This window comes from Chroicocephalus ridibundus, chromosome Z (assembly GCF_963924245.1).
Source record: "Chroicocephalus ridibundus chromosome Z, bChrRid1.1, whole genome shotgun sequence".
NCBI lineage: Eukaryota > Metazoa > Chordata > Aves > Charadriiformes > Laridae > Chroicocephalus > Chroicocephalus ridibundus.
This window is the reverse complement of record NC_086316.1, coordinates 31,001,650-31,019,316: the sequence shown is the minus strand read 5'-3', so window position 1 is coordinate 31,019,316 and position 17,667 is coordinate 31,001,650. Positions and strand designations below refer to the sequence as shown.

The 17,667-nt window shown below is 39.4% G+C and overlaps 1 protein-coding gene across 1 annotated transcript in view; it reads left to right on the top strand.

The window, feature by feature from the left end:
• The window catches only part of RAD23B (RAD23 homolog B, nucleotide excision repair protein), a 39,482-nt gene extending 26,156 nt beyond the window's left edge, over positions 1–13,326 (top strand). The window contains exons 6-10 of the mRNA XM_063320430.1: positions 2,504–2,631; positions 7,700–7,823; positions 8,940–9,067; positions 9,469–9,648; positions 11,528–13,326. Of these exons, the coding sequence (XP_063176500.1) occupies positions 2,504–2,631; positions 7,700–7,823; positions 8,940–9,067; positions 9,469–9,648; positions 11,528–11,641 (674 nt within the window). The 3' untranslated portion in view covers positions 11,642–13,326. The remainder of the gene's footprint in view (positions 1–2,503; positions 2,632–7,699; positions 7,824–8,939; positions 9,068–9,468; positions 9,649–11,527) is intronic.
• Positions 13,327–17,667: the final 4,341 nt, after the last annotated feature.

Here is a 17,667-nt window from a genome sequence, read left to right as displayed (position 1 = left end):
GGTTATATGCCAAAAATTTTCAAAGGCAATAGGCATGAACTCTGTGGTTCTTTTTCTTTAGAAACTGTCTTGAAAGGAATTTGCTTGCACAAATTAATGTAGTGTGTTTTTACATCCTAAGTAGGATACTAGGCATGTTCTTACTGTGGGTTTTCATTTGCATTGTGTGAAGATAATTGACTTAACTTTAAAAACAGGGATTGGTTTCTACTGAATTGCTTTTGTTTTCAGTTAGATACGCTGACTGAAATCCAATGTGGCTTTGTGTGCTACATGAAGATCTGCACGTCTTGCAGTTCCTGTGCAACCAATATCTTTCACTGGAGCAGCCCAACCTTTCTTTAGGGCATGGGACAAGAGTTATTGTGGGGAGTGTGATGAACTGGATTTGAAAGTTAATCCGTCTTTAAAATGTTACTTGAAAGACAAAAGCAAAGAGCAGAATCAGTTCAGCATTGACTTCGTAAACATTCCCAGTAGCGCTATGTAGAGATAGCCCTGACTCTCTATCGTGACATTGCTGGTGTGCAATTCCTGAATTACTGTTCTTGGTTCTTGCATTTGCATGACTTGTGTAAGTAGACTGTACGTGGAGTACATGTGCCCAAATTCGCAGTAATTCTGTTTCCTTCTTTGGCTTCTAATGATGGCTTATGTAGCAGTCTGTCCAGAGCAAGTCGATGTTCTTGCATCTTTTTCTTCTGAATCAAAACTTTCATACTGTTCTGGTCTCTACCTAGCTTATATTGAAAGAGCACTACAGAAATGTTTAACTAGTAGTTAATTAGATCAAAAGGTGTTCTGTCTGCTGTTTACCTTGATTAGTTTGTTAGCAACAGCAAGGGTAAACTAGTGCTGTGTAGAGCAGTAAGTTTAGCAAATCACTGTGTTGGGACAACGGTTGGCTTGGCTTTTTTGTTTCTGTGAACAGTATCTTTAAAATGAAGTTTAGGTGATTTTGTTTATGTCTTTGAAAAAATAAAGTTAGATGTAAAACGATTGATCTTGTAGTTGTATATGAAGACATGATTTTACTATTCCTTAAACTCAGGTTGGCACTATTATTTTGAAGCCTGAACAAATAAATACTCAAATTAGTCAAGGATTGTAAATCCATTATTTATCTTACACATAAAGCACAACTATCCTTGGGCTGCGGTTGTTTTATTATTTCTTCTTGTGTATATTGCCCTCAGTCATACATCCACTGATTATTTAGAAGCATTCTTTAAAAATCAAGCAATGTGGTTGTGTTAATGTTGGCTTGAGCTAAACTCCTTCTCCCTAGGGAAACAAAACTTGGTATTTTCATTGGTTCTTTTAATTGTGACTTACTTGTCTTAACAGAGTAGCTCTAGCAGTATTTGTTTCCTCTACTTTTTTTAATCTGTTGGTTTCTATGGTGACTGTTAATGATTTAACTCTCCTGCCACTAACTTCCTAGTGTTACAGAGTCAGTGGTAGGATTCCACTGAGATCAGGAATACCTTTTTCCAAGGAAGGAGATGGTATTCTAATGCTTGGGTTTGGTTTGGGGTTTTTTTCTGTTTTTACATGCAGATAACCTTTAAGATGTTGCCCAGTTACAATTTATAATGGAATAGTTATTTTTTTGAATTGTTAAACCTGCTGTCTGCTTTTAAGGAAGGGAAATAAAATAGATTATGAAAAGAGATCATTTTCCCTATGATGCCATTAGTGTAGTGATCAGTTGTCCTTAAATTGCTCGACATATAATGTGTGTGCCCTTTTGTCTTGATGGCTGCAGGGGAGGGCCAGTTTTAGTCCATTTATGCTGTAAAAGGTGGGGGATTTGATGTGATGGATGTCTAGTCAAATATACGTGAATTAAATGAGATAACTTGTTTTCCTGAACCCTCATTGAGGTCTTGAGTGACTTCCCTAGATGTAACTTTAAGTCTTCTCTCTGACTTGAGTTGGTCTAAGTTAAATTGATTAAATGACTTTGATAATCATCACCAGCATGTAGCAACATACAGTTGTAACTTGGTCATCACTATCTGTAACCTGCCTAACCATAGCATAGAGTGAAGTCTTTACTGGGAAAAACCTTGATGGCTAACAGTTTGACAGGCAGATTTCTGCCTAGAAAGTTTAATTTCCAAACTTACACAGCAGGAGACTTTTCTTGATTACATCAGGAATTGAATATTAGCTGTGAGGATGCCCTTGACTTTAGATGAAAGCAAAAGAGGGGATATTATTGCAATTACAAGTACAGAAGTATCACAAGTGCTGCTTTTTTCAATAGAAGTTTTCAATGTGTTCATTACCCTCTATTTTTCCAGTCAAATGCATAATGAAACCACCAGAATATATTTGGAGTTAAAGCAACAGAACTATGGCAAGTTTAATAGGAGCTATTCTTTATTCTTCAATGAATGACTAAAATTTGGATAGAAATTAAATTTATCCATTGAAACTTTTTTGTGCTTTTTTTTTTCCCCTTATTCCCTTAAAATGGTGGTCATGTTACTTCTAGTGACAGGCCAGTCCTATGAGAATATGGTGACTGAGATCATGTCAATGGGCTATGAACAAGAACAAGTAATTGCGGCGCTGAGAGCCAGCTTCAACAATCCTGACAGAGCGGTGGAATACCTTTTAATGGTGAGCAGCTTATTTTACCTACACCTTGTTCTTTCACTTTTTCTTTTGTCCTCACTAAAGACTAACTTTAACTTTCATTTACTTGTTATTTTGAATATTGTCCAACCAATGAGAGTAATGCATGTTCATAGAGGAGCTACATCTCTAAGCAGAGCATCTGGAAGTCTGAGAATTGGATTTTGAAGGTTACGTGTTACAGGAAATACTGAAGTCATCCCAAACTACTTCTATCGCTTCTTTGCTTTTATTCTTTGTTGATTTGTATAGATATGTATGTAAAGTATGTCCAGTTACAGTGATAGTTTTAACTGCCAGTGGCTGGCTCAAGGAATGATTTTGTGTCACATCTTAGTGGCAGTGTAGCTTTATTTTTGTATTAGCATCTATAACATCGCAAGGGCATTTTTTTAGGTTCCAGATCATTGTTTCTACTAATAATGCACAGTGTTTCTAATAATACTTTCCAAACAGAAAGATTTCAGAGTTTTTTGAAATGTGGTTAATTTAACTGGTGTTTTAATTTAAGCAGTGTTTTGAAGAAGGAACAATTTCTCATTTGATAAATGTATTTTGAAGGTTGAAATGAACTTAATTGGTGTGAGAGGAAACAGAAGAGTAGCTTCACTTTAATGGAAATCTTGTGAGTTGTTTTAGAGGGTTTTTGGATAACTTTTAATTGTATACCTTAATCTGACAGGTGAATTGTAACCACCAGAGAATCTGTCTGGGACCCTGTTGCTTAATCAGTATTTCCAGTACAGTTAGTTTTCTAGCATACCATTTTTTCCCTGATGTTGTTTTTCCTTGTTTCAAGTCTCAACTTTGTTAAAACATTGAAGCCAGTTTTTAAACAGACAACAGATATTTTGAGTACGTGAAAAAGTTCAGTTCTCATCTAGTGTTGTGTAAATGAAAGGTGATCAATACTGTCTGCCCTAAGGACGAATGCAGTAGTGCTCCCATCTATTTGCCATAAGTCTCGAATCTCAAACGTTTGTTTTTTTATGCCTTAAAAATGTTGATTTTACTGTTCATTTAATCTGTACATGTACCATAAATCCAGTGCCTCCTGTAAGTGTTGGGGTTGCTGTGCCTGTGCCAATCATGTACAATGTGCAATGCTTGTGCACTCAATCTAGTGTTTCCCTGCTCTAGCTTATTTCTGTTCAGGAAGTCACGAATAGAAACAGCAGCCCTACAATGGAGTTCTAGACACGCCACGTTTGCCAAATAGATTAAGTCTGACTGGTCTGAGCAGTTCATTTCTACTCCTTCAGTAGGTTCTGTGTTGAAAATGGGTCCTTCTGTTATATGAGCTGGTCCCTTACTGTTTCACGTTATCCTTCACTGAGAATATCAGGGAACTACAGACTGCTCAGTCTCACTTCTGTGCCTGGCAAGATCATGGAGCAGATCCTCCTGGAATCTCTGCTAAGGCACATGGAAAATAAGGAGGTGATTGGTGACAGCCAACGTGGCTTCACCAAAGGCAAATCATGCCTGAAAAATTTGGTGGCCTTCTGTGGTGTTGCCACAGCATTGGTAGATAAGGGGAGAGCAACCAACATCATCTGCCTGGACTTATGCAAAGCGTTTGACACTGCACTGCATGATATCGTGGTCTCTAAATTGGAAAAGCAAGGATTTGATGGATGGACCACTCGGTGGATAAGGAACTGGCTAGATGGCTGCACTCAGAGGGTTGCAGTCAATGGCTCAATGTCCACATGGAAACCGGTGATGAGTGGCATTCCTCAGGGGTCAGTACTAGGACCAGTGCTGTGCAACATCTTTGTTGGCAACGTGGATAGTGGGATTGAGTGCACCCTCAGCAAGTTTGCTGACAACACCAAGCTGTGTGGCACGGTTGACACACTGGAGGGAAGGGACGCCATCCAGAGGGACCTTGACAGGCTTGTGAGGTGGGTGCATGCGAACTTCATGAAGTTCAGCCAGGCCAAGTGCAAGGTGCTGCCCCTGGGTCATGGCAATCCCAGGCACAAATACAGTTTGGGCAGAGAATGGCTTGAGAGCAGCCCTGAGGAGAAGGACTTGGGCATGTTGGTAGACGAGAATCTCAACATCATGAGCACTTGCAGCCCAGAAAAGCAACTGCATCCTGGGCTGCATCAAAAGAACGGTGGCCAGCAGATCGAGAGAGGTGATTCTGCCCCTCTACTCTGCTGTGGTGAGACCCCACCTGGAGTACTGTGTCCAGCTCTGGAACCCTCAGCACAAGAAGGACATGGACCTGTTGGAGTGGGTCCAGCAGAGGGTCACGAAGATGATCAAAGGACTGGAGCACCTGTGCTATGAGGACAGGCTGAGAGAGTTGGGGTTGTTCAGCCTGGAGAAGAGAAGGCTCCGGGGAGACCTTATAGCGGCCTTCCAGTACCTGCAGGGGGCCTACAGGAAGGATGGGGAGGGACTCTTTATCAGGGAGTGTAATGATAGGACAAGGGGTAATGGTTTCAAACTGAAAGAGAGGAGATTTAGATTGGCTATTAGGAAGAAATTCTTTATGTGAGGGTGGTGAGGCACTGGCACAGGTTGCCCAGAGAAGTTTTGGATGCCCCATCCCTGGAAGTGTTCAAGACCAGGCTGGATGGGGCTTTGAGCAGCCTGGTCTAGTGGGAGTTCTCTTTGCCCATGGCAGAGGGTTTGGAACTAGATGATCTTTAAGGTCCCTTCCAACCGGAACCATTTTATGATTCCTCCTCTTCCTGCTGGAAAAGGGAGTGGGGAGGAACAGTCTTGCTCTTAGAGACCATATTAGCTGTCTTTCCTCCAACAACCAGACAATTGGTTGCAGCTTGTTAGTATTGAAATTTTTAGGGACCGTTTCTTTACTGTGAGGGTGGTCAAATGCTGCAACAGGCTTCCTAGAGAGGTGGTCATTGCCCAAGGGTTGTCAATGCTTTAGAGGCATTTATACAATGGCTCTAATAACAGGCTTTAGGTTTTGATCAGCCCTGGACTGCTCAGGAAGTTGGACTGGATGATCGTTATAGATCCCTGCCAACTTGGAACTATTCTGTTCTAAATGTCTACATTCCTGGTGCTGGGCCTGATGCGATTATTACTCTGTGGAGAACAATGTCAGCTAAAAACTGTTCTGGTGCTCAATTAAACAGTAATTTTATTGCTTAATCCACCATATTGTTTAGTCCACCATAAGGCAAAAATGGACTTTTTGTGGTCCAAGCAATGTTTCCATTCAAAATTAATTGTATGTGAGTTGATATCATGCTTTATTCTGTTGTATTGCTGTGTAAACAAGGTGCATACACCTCCCTAGTCTCATCTGTTTACAATTGTACGCAGTCTTGGTTATTTGGAGAGTGATACTTCAAGCTTGTATTTAAGAGTTAAGATGATGTTCAAGATGATAAATCATGTCTACATAAATTTGGTTGGACTAGTTTCCATAGTGCTTCTATTCAAGAGCAAACAAGGTTTAAACAAGCATACGCTGGTTGGTCGGGGCATAAGATTAACCCAAGTTCCTATGTGACACTTAGGTTCCTAGAAATGACTGATGTGATGGGAAAAGGTATTTAAGCAGTCCTCTGTAAGGCACTGTGTTGTGGTTTTGGCCGGATTGGCCAATCAGAACGACAGATGGCCCTATCCCACCACCTCTCCAAAGAGACGAGAGGAAGAGATAAGTAGATTTACAAATTTAGAAAAAGAACTAAACTACTTTAATGAAAATAATAATAAATAAGGAAATAGTAAATGATAGAATAATAAAAATTTTAAAAAAGTATACAGTGTATACAAAACCGTATCCAGCTCCCAGGATGACAATTGTGTCACCAGCAGACACAGGGACAGTCCCAGACTGGAGTCAGCGATGGACAGGAGCTGAATTCCGGAACTAGAGTCAGGAATGCTCGGATCGGGATCAAAGGCAGACGAATAGACAGGGTCCTCCTCACACGTCGGCCATTGAAGAAAGAGAGCGAGCCCCTTGCCCCTTTGATCCCTCAGCTTTTATACTGAGTGTGATGCAGATGGGATGGAATACCCTGTTGGTCAGTTTGGGGTCACCTGTCCCATCTGCCTCCTCCCTGCAGGTGGGACCCCTCTGTGCTTCTCTGCTTCTGACCCTCTAATGGGGCAAATAGTGAAGTGAACTCTTCTGGGTTCCTGTCAAGCAACTTCCCTTGCCTGTACCACCAAGGCTCGTAGTCACATAAGAGTCTTTCTTGGTGTCTGTCCCATGCCAAGCTGCCGAAGTCCCTAGGCTTCAGGGAGGAGGATGGAAAGGACAAACTTGGTGCAGGAGTTCAGTAACGGTGGGAAAAACATGGTTAGGTTGTGAAGTTTGAAAGATTCCCGTGCAGGATAAAGGTAATGGAGTAAGGTCTGTCTCAGTTGTATACTTCACATTCTAATTTACTATAATTGTTCTTTTTTTTAGATTTGTCAGTTTCATCCCCCTGAGCAGTTAGTTCATATATGAAGTTGTTTGCACGTGGAAAATAAAAACAGTCTGAGTTAACTGTTTTTTTTAGCTGCTAAAATTTGGTGACATACAGGCCTTTTCACACTTAAGACACAGTAAATGGCAGTTGTCATGCTGTTTTTTTGAAGGAAAGAGGTCCAAAGAGCCCAGTTCTTGTATCTCATATTAATTTCTTGCCAGATTCTATGGCATCTATAATCTCACTGTTAGCATTGTGTACTACAATTCTGTTGCTGTAATTTAACTTTATTTGCATAATACTATAACATATTGTAACAGTATGTTTTAGTTTAACTTTTTCACTCATATCTAATATCTTAGAAGAGGGTTCAAATCAAGTATTTGTGTAGTAAAATGTAATTTTAAACTGGTGCAATGCACACTATGCAAACCACATGGTTTTCTTGTCAAAAAACACATTACTTTTCTCACAGTATTCTCTTCCAGTTGTAAATGAATACCTATCACAGCATCTTGCTTTGTATTTGCAGTGAAAGCATTAATGTTTTTTCCTTCGTTCTGAAAAGTAAATAATACATGCAATAAAACAAATATCTTTTAGCATTCTATACGTAATTATGTGAACTGTGTCTTTAGGGTATACCTGGAGATAATCAGGCTGTAGCTGAACCTCCTCAAGTAGCAAGTACTGGTGCCTCTCAGTCTTCATCAGTGTCAGCATCAGTAGCAGCTATACCTACGACTACTAGTTCATTAGGAGGTAAGAAAGGCTATATTTGGGAGGGTGTGATAAACACATGCACTTAAGCATTCTCTGCGTGAGTGAATTTTAAGTTCCTGGTGCTTGTGAACTGATCAAAGTGAATTGTGTAAGAGCTGTAACATGGAAATTCCAAGTGTGGTACTTGCTTGGGACGAATGGCTTGTTGTATGTGGATGTATCTGGAATAAATCATAAAGTTTCTAAAAATGCCATGAACTTGCACAATTCCTTTGATTCAGTATTCTGGATTTAAATGTAAGAGCACAAATGCAGAGGGGGTTGTGTTTTCTCTCACTTAAACTCTGGCTTCCTGCTTCTGCGTACTACTGTCGACTGTGACTATACTAAATGCATTTACTGGTTGGAAGTTGGAATATCAAGGGAGAAACCTGCAATAAGACCATAAGGTGTAACACCTGAGAGACCTATCCATGACCTAGGACTCCTTGGTCAGCAGTGCAGCACAGGGACAGTGGTTGGTGCCTGCTGAGGAGAACTCTGTCTTAAAGGGAAATAAATACACGAAAGGAGCATAACCAAGGAGTAGGAGAGGTCTGTCTTAGGCTGTGGCAGAGGCAGTGTTCAAGATGCTAGCCTTGATAGAGGCCAGGGTGTTAAACGTACAGGTACTAGTGACAGGCACACATGACATTATCCATAAAGAGAGAGTGGGGTATTTCAGAGCACTTGAGACACTGCTGCGTTCAAGGCAGTACCTAACAGTATAGGATATATGGGAAGGCAGGACTCTCTTGAGAAGGGCAGAACTGACCTAATGCAGGAGGTAGAGAACTCTGTTGTAGGCATGGAGACAACGTGGTAGTCTGGGTAGGTGTCTCTGAATGAGGTTACTCAGAGATGAGACATAACGAGAAAAGTCCTGGAGATCAAGGACAGAAGGCTGTTGCATCTTAAGAGAAGGCTGGGTGAAAAGAAAGTGCATTGTTTAACCATAGAATAAAGAACTCTTGCTTAAAGCTGTAGTAAGTAGTGTGAGGAAGCATATAGTTGGCTTTCATGTCCTGTTTCTATCTACAGTTATAGTGTAGGTACATATTTTATTAAGAATCTTGGTAACTTTTTAAAATCCATGTTATCTCATTGATTTTTCAGGGCATCCACTTGAGTTTTTACGAAATCAGCCTCAGTTCCAGCAGATGAGACAAATTATTCAGCAAAATCCTTCTCTGTTACCAGCATTGCTACAGCAGATTGGACAGGAAAATCCTCAACTACTGCAGGTGAATCCTAAAACGAAATAATGCCGCTAATTTTGATTTAGTTTTACAAGAAAGGGATATGTTGATGTTAAGTAGGATGATGTGTTAATAGTAGTTACAACATTCTGTTGTTGCCTTTTCAGCATTGTTGTATGAAACATATTTTCTATGACATTAGAAAAGAGTCTGAGTCTATAGGAGGTGCAGAGGTCATCAGGAGCAGGGAAGGGTCACTGCAATTGAACTGAAACATGAAATTGCATTTCTCATGGTTAGATTTAATCATTTTTCTCTATGCACTTTTTACACATTCTTTTGACTATTTAATTCACTGAAAATAAATACTCTAACTTGCCTGTTGGCAGGCTTAGACATGCTTTATTTCAATATATTTATTTCTTTTATACTCTCATCCATCACAGCAAATAAGTCAACACCAGGAACATTTTATTCATATGTTGAATGAGCCAGTTCTAGAGTCCCGCCAAGGTGTAAGTGGCAATGATGATGGTGTCAGCACTGGAGGAATAGTGGCAGAATCTGGAAGTGGTCGTATGAACTACATTCAAGTAACACCTCAGGAAAAAGAGGCTATAGAAAGGGTGAGTCTTTCTTCTTTGAAATGTTGCTTGGCTGTTGCTGTAGGATGTTGACTCTGGTGCAGGCTTAAGACATGCCTTAAGTTAAACTTTGTTTATGCTTAGTAATTCTGCATCATTTTTGATATTTTATATTTGATATCTGTTGTAGCTTTGTTTCAAATCACATCTCTTCTTGCTTTATAGCAATTGAGTCTAAAAATCTTTTGAATATGTCTTACTGAGAAGACGCGGAGCCTTTTAAGTGATCAGAGGCTCTCTGTAATAATTGTTGATTGAATGAGTTACCCTCTGGAATGGAAACTCAGGCAGTAATTCCTCTTGCAAAAGCCTCAGACCAGTACTATTCTAGATTGTGCTGTGATAGCTTTGCAGGTACAAAGGTGTGTCTGCATGAGCACTGTTTGCAAAGCCCTTAGATAGTAAGAGTTCTCATAGTTAAGTAGATTAGTTGAAGTAGCTACTTAACCCAGTTATTTGTCTGTCCATGAGAATTAGTTAATTATAGCTTTCCAAACATACAGGTAAACATGTCCATAAAAATAGACTTGGGGGTGGTATATTGCATTCATAAATACTGTGTGTAACACTGACTAAATACGGATTTGCGTAGATGGCATTGCCTCTGAGATTTTTCTCAGAACAAATTGCAAAGACTTATGTCATACTATAGTAGTGTTTTTGTATATCAAAGACAGTGTTTTTCAACGGGCAAAGCAAAAGGTTATGTCAGGATCATCAGAAAAGAACAATTTTAATACAGGTGTCCATTCTCTAGATCTCAAGGAAATTGAAAATTAATAAAATTAGTCTAATAAAACCGTTTGTCCATGTCCATCTTCGCAGATCATCCTCTCTAGTCTGCTGCATTTTCTTTTAAAACCATTTTATGCAGTAGAGCGTTACCTCTACAATCTGTTCCAAAACTCCACAGACCTGTATCCTTCTTCCCCTTTCCATGAAAGACACACTTCAAAATTTGGGTGTCTTAGTATTACAGCTTACACATCCATGCTGTTTTTGTATTATGCTTCTTCCATGTAAGCATGAAATTAAATCTAAGAATGGTTGATAAGGGACAAAAGGACGTAATTTCTCACAGAGATTTGACCTGCCCTCTATGTAAAATGCCTTGCAGATGCTATGAGGATTTTAAGAAAATCTCCAAATGGTTGTATGTGCTTGCCTTTGGCTAAAAGAAAGATTGATTTGCTGAATGTGTTTAAGTGCAGGCTAAACCCATTTGCCTTGGCACCGTAATAATCTCTTCTCTATCATTCCCATCTCCTGTTGTCATTGTGTCCCAGACATTAATTAATTCCTTGACTTATGAAAAACAGATTGCTCTCAACTTACTTCTTGTGGCTGCGATGTGTAGTCAATTTTTTTTTAAAAGTGAAAGTCCAGTTGTAACAATTGAAAGTATGGCTTAACGTCATGTGTTGGACTTCCTACTAGTGATCGCAGGCTGGGAGCTTTTGTTCTAGGCAACTTTTGTTAACAATCCTGAGATTTGTGTAATTAATAGTTTAGAATGGGCATTGTTTTAAGTTTATTTTCTGCAGCACAGCAATGTGCCTTTACTTCCTGACATTACTGTGACCCAACCCTGTTTTAGTGACTTACTGTGTCAGTGAAAGGAAGGTGACATGTTTTATGGAGCTTCATTAGACATATTAAATCAATTTTTCAAGTGAGAATTCTGTTTACTAAAGACAAAGGAAACACCTTCTTATTCTTTGCTCACCAAAGGCTGTATTGAGCTAGGCAGTAGTGTTTGTTTCAAGAAGGTGGTAATTGCATAAGCGGCATCTCAAGATACTAGGCATACAAGAAGCTTAATATATAAAATGTACTTTATAAATGTCTTTCTTTTCTTCAGTTGAAGGCATTAGGATTTCCTGAAGGACTTGTGATACAGGCATATTTTGCTTGTGAGAAGAATGAAAACTTGGCTGCCAACTTTCTTCTACAACAGAACTTTGATGAAGATTGAGAGACACTTTTTTATTTCACACCTCACACCAGTGCATTACACTAACTTTGTTCACTGGATTGTCTGGGATATTTGGGCTTATATTCATAATGCTTGGTATATGGGGCAGGGAGGAGAAGAGAATATGGGAAACAAAAGCAAAGGAAGCAGCAAGTATGTCTGCTTTAAATTAGCAGATGGAGGGAATCACAGAGTGTAAAATAATATACAACCAAAAATCAGCTTCTGCAGATAATTAGTTCCTTCTATAAACTGTAGGCTAACTTTTCCTAGGTTTTCGGTCTTACTGTACTAGTTCCAGAAACTTAGTGTAATGCCCTGCTTCATGTTCCTTCCTACTTAGTATTGGTACTGGAAGTAGCCTGTGCTACCTAGATTCTACAATCTGTATTTCATGGCAATACTGGGTAGCAGCTTTGTGAAATCTAAAGCATCTGAGCAAATGTAAACATGAATGCCAAAATATGGGTAGTTATTTTGCTTTTTCAGTGTGTTAAAGTAGTGCAAGAAGCACAACATTTTGTTTAATGCTGGATTAAAACAATGTTGGCTGCTTTTTTACAAGTGAAGACCCATTTCAGTTAAAAGTGTCTTGATCATTGAGAAACACCACCTCCTCCTTTGCCCCCCTCAAATGATCTGAGAAGCTATCTACATACACATAAAATTATTATCCTGTTTACATCTTTCTGGGAAAAATGATAGATATCTAATTACTGTTCACTTCAATGTTATGTTGCAGTAAGTTTTAAAAAGCAATAGATTGCATGTTTGGTTTTGGTATATGCATTCTTGTGAAAAGAATATTCTTTTTCTGACAGCAAACAAAATGCAAGCTTAATTTTTGTCCACAGCAATGAGACTTTATCAAATCAAATTTCAAATCAAGTTTCACCTTCCTACCTTTGTTGAACCACTTTTTACAGTACATCTGTAAGCATCTGAAGATATAGATCTGTTACTCTTTCATAGATTGTAATGATAGAGCTGTTTCTGTTCAGTAAGGACTTTTGGATTTCTTCACTTCGTGAGGAAGAGAAGTTCATAACTCGAGATACCAAGCAAACAATCAAGTTACTCCAGCCCAAAAGAATCTACACTCATACTTTTCTATTGAAAATATGTTCTGGTTATGGAGTTTTGAATCTTACTTCTTGGTACCTGCTTGTCATTTATTTTGCTTTGTCATCATAAAATGTAGCAATCTTTCTTTTAATATACATTGAGTTTTAGAGACAATTTTGCCCATCCTTGCAGTGCTAGCAATGAAAACAAATTCCAGTTTAATCGAAAGCTGTTGTGTTCCTGAACACAGTTCCTGAACAGAGCTTGGGGATATTTTGAGTTCTTACTGTTGTACACCAATTACCTGGATTACAAATGTGTCTCACAAAAGTGTGTTACCACTAGTAAATATTACTACTGGTACAGCACAGAGCTGTTGTATCACTAATGATACTGATAATTCAGTGGTACAACTAAAAAATCGTTTTCTGCTTAGGTTGGGTAATTAAGTAGTTAATCCACTGATACTACTTAAGCTCAAAGTACAAGTCAAGTGTCTTGAGAAAAGAAAGTGAGAACGACTGAAATGTTTGTATTTTCTTTCTTCATTGTTTGACTGTAATCTGTTAAATAATTATCTGCACAAAATAGTAAAATGTATTAAAGCTTTTTTCTTTCTATCCTTAGGCATCTGTGATACTTTTCCAGATAATGTGTATTTTCGTTGTTCAGACTTTATTCTTTTAAAATTTTGTAGCTGTATAATGCCGAAGTGATCAGTAGCACAACCCAAATCTGTCAGTACGAGGTGTGATATCGCTAAATAGAAAATAAGTCTTTCATAATGCTTTCATTTTAGAGAAGTTAGCATTAATACCCGAGACAGCCAGTAGACTTCAGCTAAATAGGATTCTCAGTGTATTTACGAACTAGAAGAGGTGACTTTTGATTTAACACTCTGCTGGCAAAAAGGAGCTATTTGTTATCCGTAAAAGGAGCGGCTGCCGGGTACTTGAAAAATGCCAAATTGATACAAGGACTTCTTGAATGTACCTCACTGCGTAGCTAACACCCAACTAGCACAAAAGCTTTTAGTTTGTGTGAGTCTTCTGTACTGATCAAACTACTATCAGAAATAACCATTCCTTCTCTAGGAGGTTGGAGAGTAAAGCAAGCACATCTGTGGGTGTTTCAGTCTACTCCCTCCAATTTCAGTTCTGAAATGTTTACTCATTATAAAGTGTGTTTGAAGTAAAGGCTGTTGAGCTTGGTCATTTGTAACTTTGTATGCTGAGTGACTGAGGCATTTGTAGCTGCTGTCGTTTAAGCCTTACTAGTAATTCTGTTCCCATTTTCTGGCAGTGGAACTGTATTTATGTGACTTCTGATGAACAACAGGTGTCTGACCTTATATGCTAGCAAAACCTGGTATCTAGTCAATAGTGGGATACTTGCCAGAGAGAATGACTTCTGTCTTTGTAGTTGCTGCCAAAAGGGAAGAGTCTATAGACCTCATATTGTGTTGAGAAGGTAAGCATGACCTGAACAAGTTACCTAAGTTGCCTAGGTATGCTGTGTCTCATTTCCTGCCAAGTACTACCAGGAATTGTCTGCACAGAGTGCTTTTCAGCGTGTTTGCTGCAGATTGCTTAGGGGTTTGGGGAGCAGTCTTCTTGCTGATTTCTTTCAAGACCAGATCTGTCTGTATACAAAACTAACCTAGAGTTTCTGCACTTGAAAATATGATATAATTCAATGGAAACACTAAGGTGGGAGTGACGAAAGAACATCTTAGTCATGAACGTTTTTAGTTCATCTTCCTTGCCTGGTTTGAGATGCCAACGAAGTGTTCAACACACTGTGTTTCGAAAAACATTGTTTTGAAACTACAGCTATGTGGTTATGAAGCTACAAGTTATAATATTTTGTGACTTCAGTAAACTAACCAGAAAAGTTGGCTTTTTCCACCTGGGATGAAATGATGTATGGGAATAATTTAATTATTAAATTACCACAAGGTACATGACTGATCAGCATTTCTGATGGTTAGAATTTGTGGCTTCAGGCTCTAGCTGATGCTGATGGCTTCTAATTGCCAAGTGCCAGTGCTGTATTTATATATTTTCTCCTAGAATATATGACCTATGAGGAAAAAAAAAAGGACATTAACCTCCTTGGTTCTTGTTAGCACTGAACTTCTTTCCTCCTTCATGACAGTGGGAAATACTTACTGGCTAGGCAAGAAAAATGAATATTAATAACACTCAATTTAACTCCAGTTCTAGTCAAAGCACATTTTATGAAGACACTAGCATCTGTGACATTTCCTGTCCAGACTGCAGTGAAATTAATAAATACACACGCATATTCTTCAGCAGTAGTAGTAGTCTGTAAAAATAACCCCACTTCATCCCCTTGCTTTGGCGTTTTCCGTAGTGAACTCCAGTAAAACAGTATCTGCTATATACTGTTATTTGCTGAAAGTCTAGTGCTAAAATTAGCACTTAAGTGAAGGTTTTGTGTTGTGTATACCTATGCAACTGTGCCTAGAGACCTAGAATGCAAAGTTTCTTTTGCTTTCAAAATAGGTGCCTTTCTATTTTGATATGACTCAACACATGAATGCAAATACTGTGTACTGCAGAGGGCAAGGAGCAACATCCTTGAAATTCTTGTTGCCTGAGATAGCGATTTTAAATGTGATAGACTAGGAGTAACCGGATATTCCAGCAGGCAGCTCTTTTTGCCATCCCAGGAGGAGGATGAAATGTGAAGCATTGGGCTCTAAATGTGCAACAACCAAAGATGAAAAATGGGGGGATGTCTCCCAAGTGCCTGTGTGTCTGTATCTGTAGAACTGGTCAAAATGTTGTAAATTCAGGTACATATTTTTCATTATATATTTGAATTAAGCATGCTGCTTCTCTCCCCCAGTCCCTTGTCATTACCCTAAATGTCCGTTTTTTTTTCTTTTCTCTTCGCTATTAGAGGAAGTATGCAAGCTGCAAAGGGAGTGTTGTCAGCTCCTGTTAAGAGAGCTGAAGAAAAAGATTTCAGAGGCAGTAGTTGAGGTGTTGAATAAGGAAATGGGCAGTCTTCTGGGTGCGATATGAAACGAAACAATGAGTGCTGAGTACCTGGGGTAGAGATTTCCTCTGTAGAGAGGTTGGGCTGAAGTAGGGAGTCTGCATCTGGAAGAGGCAGTGGCGTTTGTGAAAGTGTGAAACGCCTGAAAAAGTTACACAGTATGTTGAGGGTTGCGAGGAATGGAGTGGTGTGGTAGGAGCTAACGGAGAGTCAGCTAACGAGCAAACTTTTGGTGGGATTCTGCATGTATAAATAACAAAGAGTTATATTGATAGAGAAGTTAGGAACAGGATTAGCCTTTATATTCAAGGAGAGTTCAAAGACAGAGAAACCATAGAATTACAGAATGGTTTGGGTTGGAAGGGACCTTAAAGATCATCTAGTTCCAACCCCCCTGCCATGGTCAGGGACACCTCCCACTAGACCAGGCTGCTCAAAGCCCCATCCAGCCTGGTCTTGAACACTTCCAGGGATGGGGCATCCACAGCTTCCCTGGGCAACCTGTTCCAGTGCCTCACAGTAAAGAATTTCTTCCTAATATCTAATCTAAATCTTCCCTCTTTCAGTTTAAAACCATTACCCCTCGTCCTATCACTCCACTCCCTAATAAAGAGTCCCTCCCCATCTTTCCTGTAGGCCCCCTCTAGGTACTGGAAGGCTGCTATAAGTTCTCCCCAGAGCCTTCTCTTCTCCAGCCAATAGCTCTTTGTCTAGCTCTAACTGAGAGGTGATAAAGAGGTTACAAAACAATAAAAAGAAACAAACCAGTTTGTACCTTGGCATATCTCTCACAGACAATGTGTTTGGGTGGTCTAACCGCATCGAGGTGCTCCTGCTTAAAGGTGGAGAAAAAAAGTAATTTGATTTTTATATTTCTAGCTTCATGTTACATTGTTAAGACCTTTAAGTGTCTTCAGGAGCCCTTGTTGTCGGAAGTGAGAAAAATGCGTGATCCGTCTAAAGTGTACGTTTCATAGTAATACTGCTGCTTGCTTTATTTGTATCTCCATGTGAAATACCAAATTCCCCTTTGGCAAAGGACAGGGTTGTGCAGCATACCAATGGAGCAATGCTGCAAAGTTGATTTGGACAACTATTTCTGATGGGATTATGCCTCTTGAGTGTGAATGTAATTTGTGACCCTTGAGTACGTGTCTTAAATTGTAACTGTGACCTGTGGGAAGCTGCCACAAAAACAGGGAATACTCAGTCTCAGAAGAGCAGCAGGGTTAAGGTGAGAAACCATCAGAATATATGAAGCCCAGCTATAAATCTACAGAGCCATATTTTTTTTTTCAGCAGCAGTAAGAACTTAAGTTCTTGATAAATGAGTACATAGCTTTATTGTTCTTCCCATTTCTCAGAATTTGAAGTGACTGGCTCACTGGTACACAAATACTAAGGAGGTAAAGTACACAAAAGACCATTATCTACACCTGGTTAAAGTGTGCATGCAGTGCCTAGGTCACTGTTCAAAATCAGTGGCAAATCGACATCCCTAAAACGCTGAACCTCAGGTTGCCGTGAACAAGAGCGATGATTTTGCTCACGTGCAGGATGGCAGAATGGAGGGCTATTATTGCTGAATACAGCTGTTTGGCGTGACTGTGGGAGAAGCATGTAAATAGCATTTAATGGTGGCTTTGTCAGCTGCTGCTAGCAAAGAGGGTTCTGAATACTGTTCAGAATTCACTTTGCTTCAGTTGTTGGAAAGGATCTGTTGCTTTGTGAGCTTATTAAAGAGTCAACTGTCACTTGTGAAATGTATATCCTACACTGCTTAAAGGGGAGGCGGGTTGAAAGCTAAGAATGCAAGTGCAGAGAACTGAGAAGGTCATTCATGAAGTGATAAGACCTTAGCCTTTTTTGGGGAAGAGTCACATTACTTAAGCAAACTGATGCAAAGCAAGGATGAAGTTGAAATCATGCATTTG